The sequence below is a fragment of the Eucyclogobius newberryi genome, unplaced genomic scaffold (assembly GCF_026437365.1).
Source record: "Eucyclogobius newberryi isolate DKJ021-1_F unplaced genomic scaffold, fEucNew1.0.hap1 SCAF_5, whole genome shotgun sequence".
Classification (NCBI taxonomy): domain Eukaryota; kingdom Metazoa; phylum Chordata; class Actinopteri; order Gobiiformes; family Gobiidae; genus Eucyclogobius; species Eucyclogobius newberryi.
In genome coordinates, this window is record NW_027316167.1 from 4,689,790 (window position 1) to 4,711,682 (window position 21,893).

The following is a 21,893-nucleotide window of genomic DNA, read 5'->3' on the forward strand; positions in this document are numbered from 1 at the left end:
GTCGTGTGGCCGTGTGGTCATATGGTTGTGTGGTCATATGGTTGTGTGGTCATGTGGTCGTGTGGCCATATGGTTGTGTGGTCATATGGTCGTGTGGTCATGTGGTCGTGTGGCCATATGGTCATGTGGTCATATGGTCGTGTGGTCATGTGGTCGTGTGGTCATGTGGCCGTGTGGTCGTGTGGTCATATGGTCGTGTGGTCATGTGGTCGTGTGGCCATATGGTCGTGTGGTCATGTGGTCGTGTGGTCATGTGGCCGTGTGGTCATGTGGTCGTGTGGTCATATGGTCATGTGGTCGTGTGGTCATGTGGCCGTGTGGTCATGTGGTCGTGTGGTCATATGGTCGTGTGGTCATATGGTCATGTGGTCGTGTGGTCGTGTGGCCATATGGGCGTGTGGTCATGTGGTCATGTGGTCATATGGTCGTGTGGTCATGTGGCCGTGTGGTCATGTGGCCGTGTGGTCATATGGTCGTGTGGTCGTGTGGTCATGTGGCCGTGTGGCCATATGGTCGTGTGGTCATGTGGCCGTGTGGTCATGTGGCCGTGTGGTCATATGGTCGTGTGGTCATGTGGTCGTGTGGTCATGTGGCCGTGTGGTCATATGGTCGTGTGGCCATGTGGCCGTGTGGTCATATGGTCGTGTGGTCATATGGTCGTGTGGCCATGTGGCCGTGTGGTCATATGGTCTTGTGGTCATATGGTCGTGTGGTCATATGGTCGTGTGGCCATGTAGTCGTGTGGCCATGTGGCCGTGTGGTCATATGGTCGTGTGGTCATATGGTCGTGTGGCCATATGGTCGTGTGGTCATGTGGTCGTGTGGTCATGTGGCCGTGTGGTCATGTGGTCGTGTGGTCATATGGTCGTGTAGTCATGTGGTCGTGTGGCCGTGTGGTCATGTGGTCGTGTGGTCATGTGGTCGTGTGGTCATGTGGTCGTGTGGTCATGTGGTCGTGTGGCCGTGTGGTCATGTGGTCGTGTGGTCATGTGGCCGTGTGGTCATATGGTTGTGTGGTCGTGTGGTCATGTGGTCGTGTGGTCATGTGGCCGTGTGGTCATATGGTTGTGTGGTTGTGTGGTCATGTGGCCGTGTGGTCGTGTGGTCATGTGGCCGTGTGGTCATATGGTCGTGTAGTCATGTGGCCGTGTGGTCATGTGGCCGTGTGGTCATATGGTCGTGTGGTCATGTGGTCATGTGGCCGTGTGGTCATGTGGTCGTGTGGTCATGTGGTCGTGTGGTCATGTGGCCGTGTGGTCATATGGTTGTGTGGTCGTGTGGTCATGTGGCCGTGTGGTCATGTGGCCGTGTGGTCATGTGGCCGTGTGGTCATGTGGTCGTGTGGTCATGTGGTCGTGTGGTCGTGCGGTTATAGCGGTCAGCTAGCGCTACATGCTAGCTGCGGCATTGCGTTGTGTAAAAGCTCATGAACGTTAGAGCCATGCGGACTGAACCGTGCATTTGATAAACATGTGGCTTCACCGCTGTAATTATTTATTGGTCTTAAAATGTTGTTGTGGATCTGTGTTTTTGCCAGAGCTTCTTCACAGACGAAGAGATGAACATCCTGAAGAAGTTCAAGTTGTACTGGGAAGACAACTGGAACAAGTGTGACATGGTGGCCATCTCGCTGTTTGTGGTGGGAGTCTCCTGCAGGTACAAGTACACATGCACATATACTCATATGTACGAGGTGTGTGTGGTCAATAATGGCCTCCTTAAACCCTCATGTGTGTGGTCAATAATGGCCTCCTTAAACCCTCATGTGTGTGGTCAGTAATGGCCTCCTTAAACCCTCATGTGTGTGGTCAGTAATGACCCTCCTTAAACCCTCATGTGTGTGGTCAGTAATGACCCTCCTTAAACCCTCATGTGTGTGGTCAGTAATGGCCTCCTTAAACCCTCATGTGTGTGGTCAGTAATGGCCTCCTTAAACCCTCATGTGTGTGGTCAGTAATGGCCTCCTTAAACCCTCATGTGTGTGGTCAGTAATGGCCTCCTTAAACCCTCATGTGTGTGGTCAGTAATGACCCTCCTTAAACCCTCATGTGTGTGGTCAGTAATGGCCTCCTTAAACCCTCATGTGTGTGGTCAGTAATGACCCTCCTTAAACCCTCATGTGTGTGGTCAGTAATGACCTCCTTAAACCCTCATGTGTGTGGTCAGTAATGACCCTCCTTAAACCCTCATGTGTGTGGTCAGTAATGGCCTCCTTAAACCCTCATGTGTGTGGTCAGTAATGGCCTCCTTAAACCCTCATGTGTGTGGTCAGTAATGGCCTCCTTAAACCCTCATGTGTGTGGTCAGTAATGACCCTCCTTAAACCCTCATGTGTGTGGTCAGTAATGGCCTCCTTAAACCCTCATGTGTGTGGTCAGTAATGGCCTCCTTAAACCCTCATGTGTGTGGTCAGTAATGACCCTCCTTAAACCCTCATGTGTGTGGTCAGTAATGGCCTCCTTAAACCCTCATGTGTGTGGTCAGTAATGACCCTCCTTAAACCCTCATGTGTGTGGTCAGTAATGACCCTCCTTAAACCCTCATGTGTGTGGTCAGTAATGGCCTCCTTAAACCCTCATGTGTGTGGTCAGTAATGGCCTCCTTAAACCCTCATGTGTGTGGTCAATAATGGCCTCCTTAAACCCTCATGTGTGTGGTCAGTAATGACCCTCCTTAAACCCTCATGTGTGTGGTCAGTAATGGCCTCCTTAAACCCTCATGTGTGTGGTCAATAATGGCCTCCTTAAACCCTCATGTGTGTGGTCAGTAATGACCCTCCTTAAACCCTCATGTGTGTGGTCAGTAATGGCCTCCTTAAACCCTCATGTGTGTGGTCAATAATGGCCTCCTTAAACCCTCATGTGTGTGGTCAGTAATGACCCTCCTTAAACCCTCATGTGTGTGGTCAGTAATGACCCTCCTTAAACCCTCATGTGTGTGGTCAGTAATGACCCTCCTTAAACCCTCATGTGTGTGGTCAGTAATGACCCTCCTTAAACCCTCATGTGTGTGGTCAGTAATGGCCTCCTTAAACCCTCATGTGTGTGGTCAGTAATGACCCTCCTTAAACCCTCATGTGTGTGGTCAGTAATGACCCTCCTTAAACCCTCATGTGTGTGGTCAGTAATGACCCTCCTTAAACCCTCATGTGTGTGGTCAGTAATGGCCTCCTTAAACCCTCATGTGTGTGGTCAGTAATGACCCTCCTTAAACCCTCATGTGTGTGGTCAGTAATGACCCTCCTTAAACCCTCATGTGTGTGGTCAGTAATGACCCTCCTTAAACCCTCATGTGTGTGGTCAGTAATGACCCTCCTTAAACCCTCATGTGTGTGGTCAGTAATGGCCTCCTTAAACCCTCATGTGTGTGGTCAGTAATGGCCTCCTTAAACCCTCATGTGTGTGGTCAGTCATGGCCCTCCTTAAACCCTCATGTGTGTGGTCAGTAATGGCCTCCTTAAACCCTCATGTGTGTGGTCAGTAATGGCCTCCTTAAACCCTCATGTGTGTGGTCAGTAATGGCCTCCTTAAACCCTCATGTGTGTGGTCAGTAATGACCCTCCTTAAACCCTCATGTGTGTGGTCAGTAATGACCCTCCTTAAACCCTCATGTGTGTGGTCAGTAATGACCCTCCTTAAACCCTCATGTGTGTGGTCAGTAATGGCCCCCTTAAACCCTCATGTGTGTGGTCAGTCATGGCCCTCCTTAAACCCTCATGTGTGTGGTCAGGATGGTGGACGGGACATATGAGGCCGGCAGGACGGTCCTGGCCATAGACTTCATGGTGTTCACGCTGCGTCTCATCCACATCTTTGCCATCCACAAGCAGCTGGGCCCCAAGATCATCATCGTGGAGAGAATGGTCAGCAAATGAGTCATTTTTTTAATTTCTATATAATTGAGCACATTTTGTTGTAAAAGTCGCTTTGGGGTCAAAGTGACACAGCTGAGTGCATTCTGCATATAATTACAGTGTTTTTCGCTTACAATGCTAGCAATGCTAACAATGCTAGCAAAGCAATGGGTCCTCTTCCAAAACATAACAAACACGTGTTTGGTTACATTCACAGACATAATCCTGTGTTATGAGGCAGAATCCTGTTTAAAATGCTTGATTCCACATTCTCCAGGAAGTGCTCCTCAGTATTTTTAAAGTGCATACCCTTTCACCGAACTTTCATTTCGCTACTAACCAACTTAAAAGCTAGTAGATCTTTTATTTAACCCACATTTAAATGGTAGGGGAAACTGGAATACCTGGAGAAAACCTACGCAGCCACAGAGAGCACCACCTCTTTAGTGTAGACCTGGGCTGATTGCTAGCGTTATCAAGCTTGTCTAAGTACGTCTGTTGGTGGTCTTCTGCTGTTTTTTATGTTTCTGGTTCAGTTCTGGTTCAGTTCTGGTTCAGGCCCCTAACTCTACCTCGTCAGATAGGAGACGTTCTCCTCTCTGCTCCTCCGACTGGCGAGTCTACAGTCCTGGTTTAAACCCGATGTGACCCGGGTTTAGTTTCATCTCTTAAATGTCATCTTAAATGTAACCACACCCAAGCCAACTGCACGTGGGCGTTCCTCTTGCAGATGAAGGACGTCTTCTTCTTCCTGTTCTTCCTGTGCGTGTGGCTGCTGGCGTACGGCGTGGCGACCCAGGCCCTGCTTCACCCCAACGACCCGCGCATCGACTGGGTGTTCCGACGCGCGCTGTACCGGCCCTACCTGCACATCTTCGGACAGATCCCCCTGGAGGAGATAGACGGTAATGCACTATACTCCGTGTGTGCAGCGGCATCGGCGTTGTGGTAGAGCGTCCTCCCACCGGTCCAGGATGGTGTTTGGGTACTTGATTTGAGTGGTTTTGACAAAAATAATATCCCAATGACAATATTCAGACGATATTATGACAATAAAACAAAAACTGTGTTAAAAAGTGCCCTGAATCGTTTTGGTTGAGGTTTAATAATCTGATCAATGTGAAATGTCTGTAAAAACGTATCAGAAAATGCATATATCTCTTTTTTTTATATCAGCTCTTTCTGTTGCATTTTTACTATAAACTATATACTCAATAAATAAACTCATATTCAAATTTTGCAAATCTTCACAGCAACAACATTCACAATATTATCTAAATATATTCTCTTATCAATGCGGTAAAATGCTGCGTCTTTCTTTTGCCCTGATGATGTCCATCCCGAGCGCAAAAATAAACCCTGATAAAGTTTGATATCCCAAAGATATTAAACACAACTTAATTCAAAACTGTGTGAAAACTATAGAAGACATTTTATTCACCGTTGAGTTGAATTTTGGGGAAGAAAAACATTATTATTATTAATTATTCAGACAGTAATCTAAGATGGGCGTAAAAATGGTCATGTCAAGCACCCTCTCCTGATGTTGTGTCTTTGGGCAGGACACTTTGCCCGTCCTGCCTCCAGTGGGTGTGTCAAGACGCAAATGAGTTCAAATGTTCGTTAACTTGCCTCGTCACAGCTGTAAATGTGAATGAACCGTATGTTCGGAGTGTGATTGTGGGATGTGTCGTCAGCGGCGCGAATGCCTGTGATCAACTGCACCACGGACACAGAGGAGATCATCCAGGGCCTGAGACCGCCCTGCCCCAACCTCTACGCCAACTGGCTGGTCATCCTGCTGCTGGTCATCTACCTGCTGGTCACCAACGTGCTGCTGCTCAACCTGCTCATCGCCATGTTCAGGTCAGCTCAGGGGAGGAGTAGCTCGATACAGTCAAGCTAAAACTCAAAACAGCAGTTTGGACACAAAACCAATGTCCAGATGATACGACTGAATCTTTTTCTTCGATGGATAAATGAGGATTAAAAACCTTTGTAGGTCATTCTCAAACGACCTACATTGACTGTCAGAATATACACGTATACTTATGCCTTATGTATACAGCTTTGTGCAAAATTATATGATAGAAGTGCTGCGACCTGTTTTCTATTCATATACATTATGAAATATTCATATCCGAAGTCTGCAGTCTGAATAATGCATAAAACGATGAGTAAAGGACGAGTTTTAGATGCGCCGTGTAAAGCTCCACTGTGTCGTCCGCAGCTACACGTTCCAGGTGGTGCAGGGGAACACGGACATCTTCTGGAAGTTTCAGAGGTACAACCTGATCGTGGAGTACCACAGCCGGCCCGCGCTGGCCCCGCCCTTCATCATCATCAGTCACCTGTCGCAGGCCTTCTTCAGCCTGTTCAAGCAGCCCGAGTCCAAGCAGGAGCACCTGGGTACGTGAGCGTGTCGGGAGTGAGCATGTCGGTCGTGGACGTGTCGGTCTTGGACGTGTCGGGCGCGGACGTGTCGGGCGCGGACGTGTCGGGCGCGAACGTGTCGGACACGAGCATGAACATGTCGGACACAAGCATGAATGTGTCGGGCATGAACATGAACGTGTCGGGCATGAACATGTCGGGCACGAGCATGAACGTGCCGGGCATGAACATGTCGGGCACGAGCATGAACATGTCGGACACGAGCATGAACATGTCGGGCACGAGCATGAACATGTCGGACACGAGCATGAACATGTCGGACACGAGCATGAACATGTCGGGCACGAACATGAACATGTCGGGCACAAGCATGTCGGGCACGAGCAAGTCGGGCACGAACATGTCGGGCACGAGCAAGTCGGGCACGAGCAAGTCGGGCACGAACATGTCGGGCACGAGCAAGTCGGGCACGAGCATGTCGGGCACGGGGAGCACGAGCATGTCGGGCACGAGCATGTCGGGCACGAGGAGCACGAGCATGTCGGGCACGAGCATGTCGGGCACGAGCATGTCGGGCACGAGCATGTCGGGCACGGGGAGCACGAGCATGTCGGGCACGAGCATGTCGGGCACAAGGAGCACGAGCATGTCGGGCACGAGCATGTCGGGCACGAGCATGTCGGGCACGGGGAGCACGAGCATGTCGGGCACGAGCATGTCGGGCACAAGGAGCACGAGCATGTCGGCGGGCACGAGGAGCACGAACATGTCGGGCACGAGCATGTCGGGCGTGTGTGTTCCTCTGTGACTGCTGCTCTCTCAAACACAAAAAGAGGCGTGTTCTGGCGTTGCAGAGAAGGAGCTGCCTCCGGGCCTGGACCAGAAGCTGAAGACGTGGGAGACGGTGCAGAAGGAGAACTACCTGGCCAAACTGGAGCGGCAGCACTGGGAGAGCAGCGAGGAGAGGCTCAAGACCACCGCCTCCAAGTGAGACCCGCACAGACCACACTGCAGAGTCTAACACACAGGCTGCAGACGATAACTGTGTCATTGGAACATGTTCTAGCCTTTTTTTTTGTTATATTTACCTCGCCTAGATCTTTTTTCTTTGAACCACGGCGGTAATATAAAGCTTGAATAACAACCTCCATTAAACACCAAAGAAGAAGAAACATGACATTCCTTTAGTTTATGCTCGAGATCGCGCGGTAACTCCTTGTAATGTCTGTGTGTTTCCAGGGTGCAAAGTTTGCTGAAAATCGCCGGCGGCTTCCGAGACCAGGAGAAGCGGCTGGTGGCCGTAGAAACACAGGTGAGTAAAAACCCCTTCTGTCATTCCAGCCGACGTAAACAGAGTCTCCTTCCAAGTGTTGATCGTGGGTTTGATCATGGGTTTGATCGAGGGTTTGATCGAGGGTTTGGGGTTTGATCATGGGTTTGATCGTGGGATTGATCAAGGGTTTAATTGAGGGTTTGATCGTGGGTTTGGGGTTTGATCGTGGGTTTGATCGAGGGTTTGATCGAGGGTTTGATCGAGGGTTTGATCGAGGGTTTGGGGTTTGATCATGGGTTTGATCGTGGGATTGATCAAGGGTTTAATTGAGGGTTTGATCGTGGGTTTGGGGTTTGATCGTGGGTTTGGGGTTTGATTGTGGGTTTGATCGTGGGTTTGATCGCGGATTTGATCGTGGCTTCCTTGTGGGTTTGATCGTGGGTTTGACTCCTCAGATCCGGTACTGTGGCGAGGTGCTGTCCTGGATGGCCGAGTGCTTTGCCAAGAGCACGCTGAAATGTGGCAAAGACGCGCCCAAAGCTCCACGTGAGTGACGCAGACGATCGAATCCAACGCTCCTTTATCTCCATCTCTGCATTAGTGATTTTTGTGCAACAGAAATAATTGGTTTCTTAATGTTTTTAGCCGTTTTAATTTCGTATATTTTTGTTTTCTCAAATTTCCAGTTGGTCTCAAACAATAATTAAAACAAAAAGTATGTCTTTGTCCCATTCAAAAGCGCAGTAGAAAGTACAGATACCTGATCTCAAATATTGTGAAGTAAAAATAAAAAGTATCCACTGCAAATAGGACACTTATGGCCCATTACGAGGCTGTCAGGGTAACAAAGAAGATCAGTTGCGGGTGTCATTTAAGCAGCAGATAGATTAAAAAGACGAAAAGATTATCAGGAAACTCCGGAGCAGGTCCACAGATTGAGAATGACTTTCAGATGGAAGTGGAATCATCTTTGTGACTACGGTACGCTAAACTCCTTTTCGTTCACATTGATTTGATGACGTCATAATCTCATGTAAACTCTTACTTTTACTGTTTTACTGAGAAAATCCACAAATGTTGACTCTTATCATCGTTTGTTTTGGGACCGGCTCCGCGAACTGAAGACGGAGATAAAAATTAACCGTAAACCAGGTCGACGACTCTGCGAATCTGACGGAGAAACTGCAAATTCCACGACAGGGATTCTAGAACGTTCTGATGAGCACAAGCTTCTCTGACACGTTAGGTGGATCTTCTCCCACGTTTCCTGTTCAATCTGAGCGTGGGAACATTAATGTATGGAATATTTAAAAGGAGACAAACTTAAACTGAGAAAAACACAGAAAACGCACAATGCAAAGTTCAGAAAACATGCTTTTTTCCAGAGTTAAAACTGGATTTGACCTGCATTAAAATTAAACTAATCATCTTCCATACAGATAACTTAAACCCATTGAATATTTTCGACATCCTTTTGAAATGATGTAGGAACCACGTGTACTTTATTATTCATGCGTTTTTCGTCCATTGAAGTCATCGGGGGCTTGATTATTCAGTTATACATGTACTTTTTGCATCTATATGAAGTTTTTTTGTTTGTTCGCAGTGAGTTTGACTAGTGCAAACGAAGGAACGTCCAAAGAGAAGTCCAGAGATCCAGAGGACACGGACGAAACGTACGGAGCAGCCAAGAAGCTCCCATACATCGACGAGTAGCTCTTCATTATTATCGAGTCTTTTCATTTACTATTGATGTTTACAATATTTAAGTGTGTCATTAATATTCTGTTTGTTTGTTTTTCACTCAAATTTCAATAAATGATGTTCAAAGTCCAGATATTCTTTTGACATGCATTGGTGATTGAGGAGAGTCATTTTACACACTAATGATAAACCATCACCAGGTCTGAACGGTCTGGATCCGCCTCATGAACATGAACAGAACCGTTATATTACCATGGTAACAGATGAATATTACAGTGGACAGAGATTCACAAATATTTAAGATCCTGTTTATTGTCGCCAATAAAACGTGTTCAATGTAACTTCCTTAATCAGTAAAGTACACAAGTCTTATAATATTAACACTTCGGTCCATAAACTCCAGCCTCTGACCCACAGACACTTCCTCTTGTCCAGAGAGGCACGAGTCTGGAACACATTCATCATTCATAAAGTGTGCATTTGTGCCGTGGCCACATGTTACTTCCTTAATGCACCATTTGATTCAAACTGTTACAGTCCTATTTATTCATGTTTCCTGTGAGATAATCATGAGCCTAACTGTGGAGCCGTGGCCCCTGAGGGCCCACACCTCACACTGGCTCCTGCTCACAGCTCTACTCACATTCATTTACCAGGGAAACGGTTCTTTCAAGGCATCTGGCAGAATGACCCTTTAGTGCAGTGGGCACAGATGTGTGGGACTCCCGGGGGCCATCCAGAGATATCAGGGGGTCCCAGAACTTTGTCTGGTCAGAAGGTCAAGCAGGGGCAGAACAAGCAGGGGCAGAACAAGCAGGACAAGCAAGGGGCAGAACAAGCAGGACAAGCAGGGGTCCTTGGTGATCAACAGAACGGTCTTCAGTCTTTGGTTCTTAGCCATGGGAATGATTTAGTGAGAGTCTTGATGTGTAACAGCAAAGTTCTGTCAAAGCATTTACAAGGCGTTTACATCGAGCTAAAGGAGCCGCTCAGTTTCTCCTGCAAACGAACACCAACTGAGTCTGGTGTTTACGCCATTTTGAAAACTATTTTCAGAGACTGAAATGAGCTTGAGCTGATGGTCCAAACGTCAGGAAGCATCACAGGGTCAGCAGCAGAACTCCTGCTCAATGTGCAGCGAAGGCTTGGGCCCCTACAATCTGGACGTACGTCTCTTTCTCAGACAGCAGGGGCCTCGGGGCCCCGGGCCTGGACTGCGGACATATCCCTGTGTCCAGTGTCGAAGCGAGGGGTGACCTCACAGCGGATGAGCAGCATGTCGTCCTTGATGAAGGCTCTCTGGTGCAGCTGGTGCAGGCTCAGAAAGGTGACGTAGCCAAAGCCTTTGGGGTTGCGCTGAATGGTGGGCTTCTGGAAGGCCTGCAGGTCTGGTTTGGTCTCCATTGTTTCAATGTGGTGCTGACCCTCGGGCCCCTGGTCCAGGATGGCCAGGCGGATGATGCCCTGGAAGGGCCAGGACAGCTGGCTGTCATATATGCCCTGCATGGTGTGGACGAAGAGAGAGATGTAGTCAGCGCAGCGTGGAGCGCTGGGGGTCTGCAGGTGCAGCCGCAGACAGAGCTTGTATCCAGGACGTCCGGTGTAGAAGCCTGGACTGTGCTCCACCACGGGCATGCCGGCCTTCTGGTTCTTCAGCAGGCCAGAGAAGGTGCGCAGCTTCCAGACAAACACTCCATGGCACTGCTGCGCCTCCAGCTCCTTCACCGTGTCCTCCAGCACAAACACTCTGTGACGTAGCTCTGCCAGCTGACCCGTCTGCAGACAACACAGCACATCGTATCCAGGCAACAGTGCGTCTTTGTGACGTGAATGATGTGGCGGTCTCACCTGAGTGTCCTTGAGTATGATGAGCTCCCTCAGCTGGTGGTCCTGCTTCACCAGCCGGGCGTCCATCCCTCGCAGCCGCTGCATCTCCTCGCTGGGCGGACAGGGGCCGCCGTTACAGCTGGTCGCTCGCACTCCACAAGAGGTGGAGGGGCCCGGCTCCTCCACAGAGGCGGAGGAACAGTGCATTCTGGGAGCTCGAGGCTTGGCTCCATTCACACTGAGGCCTCGCAGGAACTCAGCCATGAACCTCATGTGCATCTGAGTGAACTCCTGCATGTGCTGGGCCAGGTCGTGCCGCAGCATCTGCAGAACAACAACGAGAGGACTCAACAGGGTTCAGTCGACTGCAAGGTCGACTAAAGTGTATTTACATTCTGTCCTTATATTAGGATCAAATTGACAGTATTTTCTGTGATTTGTACAGTTCATATTTAAAGGACTTTCCCTTACCCTTTCCTTACAGCCAAAAATACTAAAGTTGCACATTATGGGTGCCTTTGGACAGTCGGTGTCACAGTGGGATTCCATCTGAAAAATAATAAAAATACAAACAATAATGTCAGTGTTTAATAAAAGACATTTTGTGTGTCCCTGGTCTATGTTCTCTGTTTCAGTGTCTCTACGTTCTGACTTTAGTGTTACGATTATTGTGAAAAAAAAACACAATTTAAAAATTATTCACGACAGACAAAGGGACAAAACGACAGACATTCTGTATCTGGGCCTCAAAACTCCTGCCATGGACACAATGGATGGATACTTTCGGAGCGTGGGGGCAGATTTGGGGCCATAAACTGAACCAATAATCAAAGACTGGACTCAAATTATAACTTATATATGAAAAAAAAAAAAAAAAGAAGAAAAAAAAAAAGGAACATAGAGGAAAAAATAGGCAAGAATTAAAAAGGAAAAAAGAGAGAAAAAAATGTTTAAGAAAAAAATAAAATAAAAAAGAATTACAAAAAATAAAAATAGGGGAAAAAATTGAAAATTGTAAAAAAAAAAAAGAAAATAGTAAAAAAAATTAGAAAAAGGAAAAAAGAAAAAAATAATTACATTTGGACTTGATTAAAAATGGACCTTTTAGACAGATTTTTGATCAAATGGGGCATCAATCCTTTTATTAGATGTCTTGTGTTCTTGTGTTTGTCCTTTCTTGCTCTCCGCCTGTGGTGCTCGTAGTGTCTGTGTTTCGAGCGTTCACCTGGTCTCTGAGGAGGTCCACGTCGCAGTACTGACCGTGTGTCTGTGTTTTGTGCGTTCACCTGGTCTCTGAGGAGGTCCACGTCGCAGTACTGACCGTGTGTCTGTGTTTTGTGCGTTCACCTGGTCTCTGAGGAGGTCCACGTCGCAGTACTGACCGTGTGTCTGTGTTTTGTGCGTTCACCTGGTCTCTGAGGAGGTCCACGTCGCAGTACTGACCGTGTGTCTGTGTTTTGTGCGTTCACCTGGTCTCTGAGGAGGTCCACGTCGCAGTACTGACCGTGTGTCTGTGTTTTGTGCGTTCACCTGGTCTCTGAGGAGGTCCACGTCGCAGTACTGACCGTGTGTCTGTGTTTTGTGCGTTCACCTGGTCTCTGAGGAGGTCCACGTCGCAGTACTGACCGTGTGTCTGTGTTTTGTGCGTTCACCTGGTCTCTGAGGAGGTCCACGTCGCAGTACTGACCGTGTGTCTGTGTTTTGTGCGTTCACCTGGTCTCTGAGGAGGTCCATGTCGCAGTACTGACACGTCACGCTGGCAAACGGACACTGCTGCTCGTGAACCTGCCACACAAACATCGGGAGGTAAATGCTTCACCATTTGATCCGCGACATAAACATTAAGGTTAATTTAGAACAAAAACAGGGAAAACCATTTGAATAATTCAACGGTAAAACACTGAGGCCAAATGAAGCAGACGTTACACATTCTCAATATTTATTTTTACTCGTTCTAACACAAAATAAGCAACAATTTTGAAGTTCCAGCAGAAATATAAGTAAGTTTGCTTTTCTTTTGTGAATGACGGGAAAGAAAATACATTTTACTGGATTTGGAGCGTCAAATAAAGAATCATTTGTGCTGAATTATGTAAAATATCTGTAAATAAAATATGTTTGTTTTTTTTCAAAACAAAAGTAATTATCCTGTAAAACAAAACAAAAAAGATCATAATTGCCGATTAAATAAGCAAAATTGTGCAAAATATAAAAGTAAATGTGTAAAACGTCTTGATTTTTTAAATGTTGTGACCACTTTCTCCATTAAAACTGTATCATGTTCTCCACTTCACCTTTTCTCCATTCTGGACATTTTAATATGGATATTTCATTTTGGGGATTTTTTTTTCACACCATTGATGGCGGCCCGGCCCCTCCACTACAAGCCTGGATTCAAATATGGCCCTTAGAGGAAAATAATTGCCCATCCCTGGTTTAGGGTTTAGGGTTCAGGTGAGGGTTTAAGGTTTAAGGTTTAAGGTTTAAGGTTTAGGGTTCAGGGTTCAGGGTTCAGGGTTCAGGGTTCAGGGTTCAGGGTTCAGGGTTCAGGGTTCAGGTTAGGGGTGAGGGTTTAGGGTTCAGGTGAGGGTTTAGGGTTTAGGGTTCAGGGTTCAGGGTTTAGGGTTCAGGGTTCAGGTTAGGGGTGAGGGTTTAGGGTTCAGGTGAGGGTTTAGGGTTCAGGGTTTAGGGTTTAGGGTTCAGGGTTCAGGGTTCAGGGTTCAGGGTTCAGGGTTCAGGGTTTAGGGTTCATTGTTTAGGTTCAGGTTAGGGTTCAGGTCAGGGTTTAGGGTTCAGGTCAGGGTTTAGGGTTCAGGTCAGGGTTCAGGTCAGGGTTCAGATGAGGGTTCAGGTGAGGGTTTAGGGTTCAGGTGAGGGTTCAGGTGAGGGTTCAGGTGAGGGTTCAGGTGAGGGTTTAGGTGAGGGTTTAGGGCTCAGGTGAGGGTTCAGGTCAGGGTTCAGATGAGGGTTCAGATGAGGGTTCAGGTGAGGGTTTAGGGTTCAGGTGAGGGTTCAGGTGAGGGTTTAGGTGAGGGTTTAGGGCTCAGGTGAGGGTTCAGGTCAGGGTTCAGGTCAGGGTTCAGATGAGGGTTCAGGTGAGGGTTTAGGGTTCAGGTGAGGGTTCAGGTGAGGGTTTAGGGTTCAGGTGAGGGTTCAGGTGAGGGTTCAGGTGAGGGTTCAGATGAGGGTTCAGGTGAGGGTTTAGGGTTCAGGTGAGGGTTCAGGTGAGGGTTCAGGTGAGGGTTCAGGTGAGGGTTCAGGTGAGGGTTCAGGTGAGGGTTTAGGGTTCAGGTGAGGGTTTAGGGTTCAGGTGAGGGTTCAGGTGAGGGTTCAGGTGAGGGTACCTCTCTGTCCTCGTAGATGTAGTAGGCCACACAGTCAGTGCAGGACACAGGTCTGCGTGGACACTCGTCTGCTGCGTGCTGCTCCACCAGGCTCTTCCTCACGGCCTTTTGACAGTGTGGACAGGAGACGGTGGAGAACTCACACAGAGGCAGGTGGTGGGGCTGAACAACACATACATCATTATTCATATTTACTACACTTAGAAGTATGACAGTCCTATTGCACTGCACTGATGCCTGATCAGCACAAGCAGAACAAGCAGAAAACTGCACGGGCAGACTCGAGGTTAAGGTTAAGGTATACTAATTAATTATCTGCATTTGACCCATCTTTATTGTTGCTGGGGCAACCTGTCCGGAGCAGTGCAGCGCTCAGGGGCTTGCTCAGGACCACCACAAGTGCAACTCTTGAAGCTTAAGTGCTAAACTGCCCAATCCATTTACTGCCTTAGGCTTGTGCGTGACCCATGGATGGGCGTGACCCATGGATGGGCGTGACCCATGGATGGGCGTGACCCATGGATGGGCGTGACCCATGGATGGGCGTGACCCATGGATGGGCGTGACCCATGGATGGGCGTGACCCATGGATGGGCGTGACCCATGGATGGGCGTGACCCATGGATGGGCGTGGCCCTGGTTTACCTCTAAGTGGCGGAGCTCCATCTTGTCAGAGCAGCCCGGGTTGGGACAGCGCACGGTGAGAGACAGAATCTCTCTTTTGGCAAAGTTATCAGGAAACAGCTGGTCTTCTGACAGCATCTCGTTGTCCACTGGGCACTTCTGTCCCGTGTCCCTGTCGACAGAGAGAGAAACAAGGTCAATGTAAGTGAGACACATTCTACACGAGCTTTGTGTTTGCTCAAGATTCAGAATCATTGTCTTCAGCGGCTGGACATTTAAGCAGACAAATACAAAGATCATCTGAACCTCGGCCTCTGATGCAGAGACACGTGAAGCCAGAACAAATCAACTGGAAAAGGCTGAAATGAACATCTGATTGTATCAAGCACAAGTCACAGATGTAGTTTAATAGTTTAAAGTGACTAAACATCAACATATAAGTTAGTAAGCTAAGATAAGATAACCTTTATTTGTCCCACAATGGGGAAATGCCAGTGTTGCAACGCAGATTAGGCACAAAAGTAAATAATAAAAAACAGATAACTTATAAAAACACTCTTATACTCAAATAAGTCAATATATTAGGCACACACACTATTTATCATCATATTCAGCTTTTCTTTCAACTGTCTCCATGTTACTAAGGGAAGATTCGCACTTCCTGGTTTGGTCCAGTTCTAGTCTTGGATTGGTCTTGGTTTAGTCCAGGTTTAGTTCTGGTTTAGAACACGTCAGCAAACGCATTACCACAATATGTTTTATCAACTCTAATCTGGTGAAATGTGGCTGGAACGTTGAAGATAAAACTCATTCATGACTCGTGCTTTTTGCCTGAGTGATTCATTCTACGTGTATCGGGGAAGAATCTACCGTATGGACTTCTCGATGCAGTTCTTGCAGAATCGATGTCCGCACGGCGTCTGGACGGCGTTCCGGAGGGCCATGAGGCAGATGGGGCACTCGTACTTGCTCTCCAGGGGCGGGTCGAACTCCACGTCGTAGCCCTGCTGCGGCTCCGGGGCCGGGAGGCTGCTGCCGCCGCCACCGCCGCCACCGCCGGGCCCCTCCGACGGACTGAGGTCCAGCTTCTCCTGCATGGCCAGAGTGCAATCCGACAGCTCTCCGTCCACGGGGTCGAAGTAACTGTCCTCCTCCACGGTCTTACACGAGTCGTAGCACGCCATCTGTTTAAAGGACACTTATAATGCATTTCCTGTCATGTTATTGGCCTTTAACCCCGGCTTTGGCACCTCATGTTGTAGGACTTAAGATACAGCGTCTCTAAAAGCACATGACTTTATATCAGGCACACACGACCTCGGAGCTCGACCTATGACATCACCAGTCCCATGTTTGAAACGGAGTGTTTTCGTGAGGCTCAGAGGACCTCGTGAACAACAAGCGTGAACGAAGCGAACCGCGTTATAAAATGGTTATAAGATACAAAAATAAAAACAAACGCTAATGCGGCTTTTTGGAGAAAGGATCAAACTGGTCACTGCCTGGTTCATAGGGAAACGCTTAACTCAAACAGGGCAGAATTTGAAAAGAAATGTAATAAAAAGCAAGTACACCTCTGACACAGGGTACATTTACATAGATGTCTAGAGTACTCAGATCTGACGTTTGGCTTTTACTTTAGGGCTTCACAGTATTTGAAATTAGGGCTTCGACGTTGAACTTTAATTGACAATTAGCGAATCACAAATTCTAAAATGTATTTCCTCAACAAACAACAACTTATCTCGTCTTATTCTGCATAAAAACTGCTCAGACTGTAGTTTATGTTCTGAAATACGCGGGATTATGTGTGTTTGTCAGTCTTTTTGTCAATTCTTCTAAACGTGTTCGAATTGTGAACTTTGAAGAGAATCTTTTTATTAAAACACAACGTTGCAAATCTAATCGCAATCACAACAAAAATCACCATATTTTTCCCAAATAGCGCAGCCTTATTGGAAATGATTGCGATGTGCGATGATATGGCCATAAATACTGCAAGATCGATACCGTTGCAATATTTCAATACAATTTTCTGACACAATAACTTCAGTTAAATTAAAACATATCAGTATCAGAAAGTATTGGTGAAACTTTGTCATCTTAAAAACATAACAAAGATAAACCACGACTAAATCAAGGCTAATTTAGACTGAATAAAGACAATTCTGAGTCTTTTCCCACATTTTAATTTGAAATATAGTCAATTACAGTAATCCATTTCATTTTTTTTTTGCACTATAGACAGATACATTATAATTACTACAGTGTATTTACATAGCAATAGATGGATACTTTATTATTTAGGACAAAAGACCTCCTGAAACACTCTGTTCTGCAGCACTAATTCATATGCACGAGAGAAATGTGATCAGTGACAGTAAATCAATGGACATTTAGAGTAAAACTATCACACTTTTACACTTTAAACTATTCTTTTAGACAATGGACTATAATGAATCATCAACTCCAAACCCTTTTGTATCGATACTCGCTCAAACGTTCGATACTACTGTAGTTTACGTCTCAATTATCTGATTAAACGTGTGTGTGTGTGAATAATCAGAGAGAAATCAGGTTACTCACATCAGATTACCGTTACATGCCCACTCAAAGCCTGATTATGCTCTGGAGTCTTTCTGGAGTGGTTTGATTACGAAAATGATGTGTACAAAGCCAAATCCGATGCAGGTCAGATGATTTCTCTCTGATCATGGTCCTTTTATGGTCAGTAGGTACATTAGTCTCCAGAAATCAGATCATAATCAGATTTGGGTGTATGTGCAAGTTCACATAGCCATTTTGATAAATACTGCACAATTACTTAGTTATTACTGGACAAATACTTGAGTAAACCTGTGTATTTGTTGTAATAACCTCACAGATGATAGTGTCTAATGTCTTAACAGTCTAATTCGCAATAGCAGCACAAACATGACAGTTCTTTGTGTGTAATTCGATGATCAGGTACATTTAAGGTAGAGGAAGTGGAGCCTCTGGTGCAAGTCGCAGAACACCAGAAAAAGTTAGTCAGAAACCGGAGGTGGACGTGTCCTAATGCAAACGCGGATCTGCACTTTGCATCAGCCGTAATAAAGCACGCATTAGCCGCAGGTTACAGATGTTTGCAGGGAGCAGCTCTCCTCATGCGGAACTCCACCTCTCTCAGATACAAACTTACAACTTTAAACACCTCCCGAGACAAAGATCTGCACAATCTGCGTCCCCGTGCACGAGCTCGCGCGCCAAACGACAGAAGCATAACGGGTTTTATGCTGTTTAATGACGGCACGGAGCAATAAATGTGTCCAACTCACCTCGAAAGTGTGAAGTTTTTGTTTTTGTGGATTTCCTGGTTGTTACATGAACGTGATCACTTGTCTTCTTCACGCAGGGCTCCGGTGTGCCGCTGCTGCCCCCTGCTGTCCGCGCGTCGAACTGCCGCCACTGCAGGTGCAACACAAACTGCAGCGTGTGTGCTCGTTACAGGGACAAATGAGGACTTTTATGAGCTTTTAATTATGTTTATGATGTTGTATTTTGATTCATGTGCGAGTAATGTTTGTAGATCCACGGTATGGGTTAGTTTGTGAGGCCGACCGGTGAGTTACGGTTGTCTCAAATGTCGCTCAATGCTCTGTACTTACTTGTAATCACAAATTCAGACCCTGGGTTAAAAAATGTCACCTTTTCCCACACATAGGCCTATATTTAAAATCTGCTGCTTGGTCCAGTGAACTGGCCCAATGAGGGAGCGGTGCTTCTGCAGTTTGGAACAGGAAGTCAATGGACCTGTTTCTGTTTGACATTTAGATCAATATTGTGATTAGCTATAAACAAAATGTAAATCGAGATGTTTCTTTAAACGAATACTACACATTGTTAGAGTGTGTGGCACTCTGGGCACACTGCATGTGAAGAGTATTTGTGGGATCTGACAGTCAACTGCATGAACATGATTGGAGTCTAAACCTTTTTGCCCAGAGCGCCATGTATTCAAAGCAGAGGGCCACTGATTATGGTTAATGCTTTGGATTTTACAGATGCATTTAACATGACTTTGACAGAGCCACTGCACCTTTAGTAAGACTGAAGCTTCAACCAATGAAGGGTTCAGGGGTAGAATTACTTAACATTGCTGTTAAAAGTACAACGTTTACACATTTGCATCAATTCAGCAGAGGACTTGAGGGCCAACAAAAACTTGTTTAAGGGCCACATTTGGCACTAGGGCTAAATGTCACCTGCTTGTATCCAAGGAAATGATTGGAATGTTTAGACTGATCCACATGCCGTATGACATTATATCTTACATTTGTTATTGCTGAAAAATATGAATGAAACAACTAGTCTATTATAACTAGTCTGTTATAAGTAGTCTATTATAACTAGTCTGTAATAACTAGTCTATTATAACTAGTCTGTTATAACTAGTCTATTATAACTAGTCTGTTATAACTAGTCTATTATAACTAGTATATTATAACTGGTCTGTTATAACTAGTCTGTTATTACTAGTCTGTAACTCCATGCTGTGCTGGGCAAATGTATCAGCATTTCTTTCTTTTTTGATAATGCAAAGATGTTTCAATATCAAAACATTAAGATAAATAAAATAGCCTTTATTTGTCCACACAATGGGGAATTGAGATTGGCTGCCCAGTTAATTCATAAATCATTCAAAAAGAGCAAATACATTTGTGTAGAATTGTATAGTTTTATTCATTGTGGATTATGTTCATAATAGATGGTTCTGTCCAGTGTTTCTTCTTTTCGCGTTAGGATAAAGCCGCTCGTGGCCACGCCCACAGCGCCCCCTGTGGCCGGACGCCGCACGTGACGCTCAAACCAAAGCAATACTAAAACAAAGATGGCGGCGGAGCTCAGGAAAACCTCTCCTGACTCTGTGCCCGGCTCTATCTCCTCTGTCCCCAAAACACCGCTGCGCTGGAGGCTGTTTCTCCTCGTGTGGGCCGTGGCCGTGGACTCCGCCGGGGCCACGACCCACTGGGTGGTCACGGAGGACGGGAAGATCCAGCAGCAGGTCTGTGACAGCTCCAGCCTCGGCGCTAGCTTCGGCGCTAGCTCCGCGCACTGACACTGACGTTAGCGGCTCCGGCTACTTCACGTAAACGCTGCGGTTTTGCGCTTTCGTTTCGTGTCGCGGCAGCGGAGCGTGTGGAGGAATGCGGTTTAATGACGAGTTAACAACACAGTCAATGAGATGATTTTACATGTGCTACTGTGCTCATATGTGTGTTACTTGGCTAAGGTGGCACAGTTAACAAATGTCATCGTGTTCTAATGAAGCTGTTATTATCAGTCATTCTAAGACAATGTGCACCATAAACTGATCATCACTACACGATTTATGGAGCCAGCACATGAATGAAATGTCATGTAAACAGTGCAATGTTTACGCACACCAACATCTGATGATCATCTAATGTCTGGACCTTAACGTTTATTTAAATCACACGCAAAACGCTAAGTCTGACGTGAGCAGTTGGATCATTTGACCGTTTACTGTTTGCATATCATTTTAATATAACTATAGAACTCCACAAATGTGACAGTAAAGCCCATTCTAAGTGTGCATGGAACCACGGCAGGTTGCATCTAATAGTAATGTGATTTCTGTCCGTGCTGTTTGTAACGAGGAACATTAAGAGGAAAAAGGGGGCAAACTTTATGTATCAGAAAAGCAATTGATATCATAAGTAACTTTAAAATGTTATGAGATTATTAAAATGATGCGTAAACCTCAAATTAAGATCCAATTGTTGGGTTGTCTGAATATTCTAGTTATTAACACATTAACTAGAACACATAACACATTTATCGTGTGTTAAATAACGTGATTGAGATTCGGATGACTTTTGCCTCTGTAATCTCAGTATAAAGCTGTGAGGAAACACTGAATGAGCTGTTATCAGTTCACAAAGTCACGCTGACAACAAAGCAGGCTCTGACACACTGGTCGACCTCAGATGACCCACAAAGCGTAAAAAATTAGGGGGGGGGAATTGCTATTTTTCTGACAAGCTTTGCGATTATAGTTGAGATTTATGTTTAAAAAGTAGGATTTCTGTTCATCTCAGTAGTAATGGACCTCAGGATTGTGTGGTCGCGCGTCGTCGTGGCCTCATGTTAAGATAAGATAAACCAATGGAGATTTTAAGATGCTAAAAACTAAACTTTGCATTCATTCAAAAGTATTCTGACAATGATAAATGTATTTACCAGCAGCTCTTTTGTTTACATCGTCATATTGTTTTGGCTGATGCATCTCCGTGGACCTTTGAAACATCTGATCTCCAGTCGTTTTGAGTCCAGAGCAATGGCAGAGCTTTATTCTACAGAAGAGATCGGTCTTTGAGATAAACTGCGTCGTCGTGTTGAAGTGAGGGTTGATTTTGTCCCGTTTCTTCCAGGTGGATTCCCCTTTGAACCTGAAGCATCCTCATGATGTGGTGATCTTCATGAGACAAGAGGCCCGCGTCAACTACCTCAAAAAACTCGAGGTGAACTAAAAGCCTGACTTTGATTTCCCAGCACAAGTTATCAAACCTTTCCAAAAGTGACGTTTTTGATTATCATATTATATTATTATTATTATTATTATTATACCCCAAAAATACATTGTTTTTAGCAGTTATAATGGGTATTTGTGGTCTCCAAAACATCAAAATGTGTTTTTTATCATCATAGAGGAGCTACAATTGTAGTGTAACAGTTTGGCACAGTTGGCACATATTTGGATCACTTGTTCCGAATATACTTTTTGATACAAAAAGTTCAAAAGCACCAAAATGCCTCTTCCCAGAGATCTGAAACTTTAAGATAAGATAAGATAAGATAGTCCTTTATTGTC

The 21,893-nt window shown here is 46.0% G+C and overlaps 3 protein-coding genes across 3 annotated transcripts in view; 2 read left to right on the top strand and 1 right to left on the bottom strand.

Moving 5' to 3' along the window:
• Window positions 1–7,238, top strand: part of trpm5 (transient receptor potential cation channel, subfamily M, member 5) — a 39,309-nt gene extending 32,071 nt beyond the window's left edge. The window contains exons 17-22 of the mRNA XM_072465495.1: window positions 1,538–1,656; window positions 3,730–3,862; window positions 4,584–4,758; window positions 5,551–5,719; window positions 6,084–6,262; window positions 7,102–7,238. Coding sequence (XP_072321596.1) covers window positions 1,538–1,656; window positions 3,730–3,862; window positions 4,584–4,758; window positions 5,551–5,719; window positions 6,084–6,262; window positions 7,102–7,238 — 912 coding nt within the window. The remainder of the gene's footprint in view (window positions 1–1,537; window positions 1,657–3,729; window positions 3,863–4,583; window positions 4,759–5,550; window positions 5,720–6,083; window positions 6,263–7,101) is intronic.
• A 3,070-nt stretch (window positions 7,239–10,308) lies between these two features.
• On the bottom strand, window positions 10,309–16,203 carry traf6 (TNF receptor-associated factor 6). Its single transcript, XM_072465404.1, has 7 exons — window positions 15,890–16,203; window positions 15,041–15,191; window positions 14,396–14,557; window positions 12,765–12,836; window positions 11,523–11,600; window positions 11,073–11,375; window positions 10,309–11,000 (listed from the first exon to the last, which is right to left on the bottom strand). The coding sequence occupies exons 1-7, from the start codon at window positions 16,201–16,203 to the stop codon at window positions 10,404–10,406; spliced, it is 1,677 nt and encodes a 558-aa protein (XP_072321505.1). The 3' UTR covers window positions 10,309–10,403.
• A 3,668-nt stretch (window positions 16,204–19,871) lies between these two features.
• Window positions 19,872–21,893, top strand: part of ttc17 (tetratricopeptide repeat domain 17) — a 29,438-nt gene continuing 27,416 nt past the window's right edge. Inside the window, exons 1-2 of the mRNA XM_072464979.1 lie at window positions 19,872–20,063; window positions 21,454–21,543. Coding sequence (XP_072321080.1) covers window positions 19,890–20,063; window positions 21,454–21,543 — 264 coding nt within the window. The 5' untranslated portion in view covers window positions 19,872–19,889. The remainder of the gene's footprint in view (window positions 20,064–21,453; window positions 21,544–21,893) is intronic.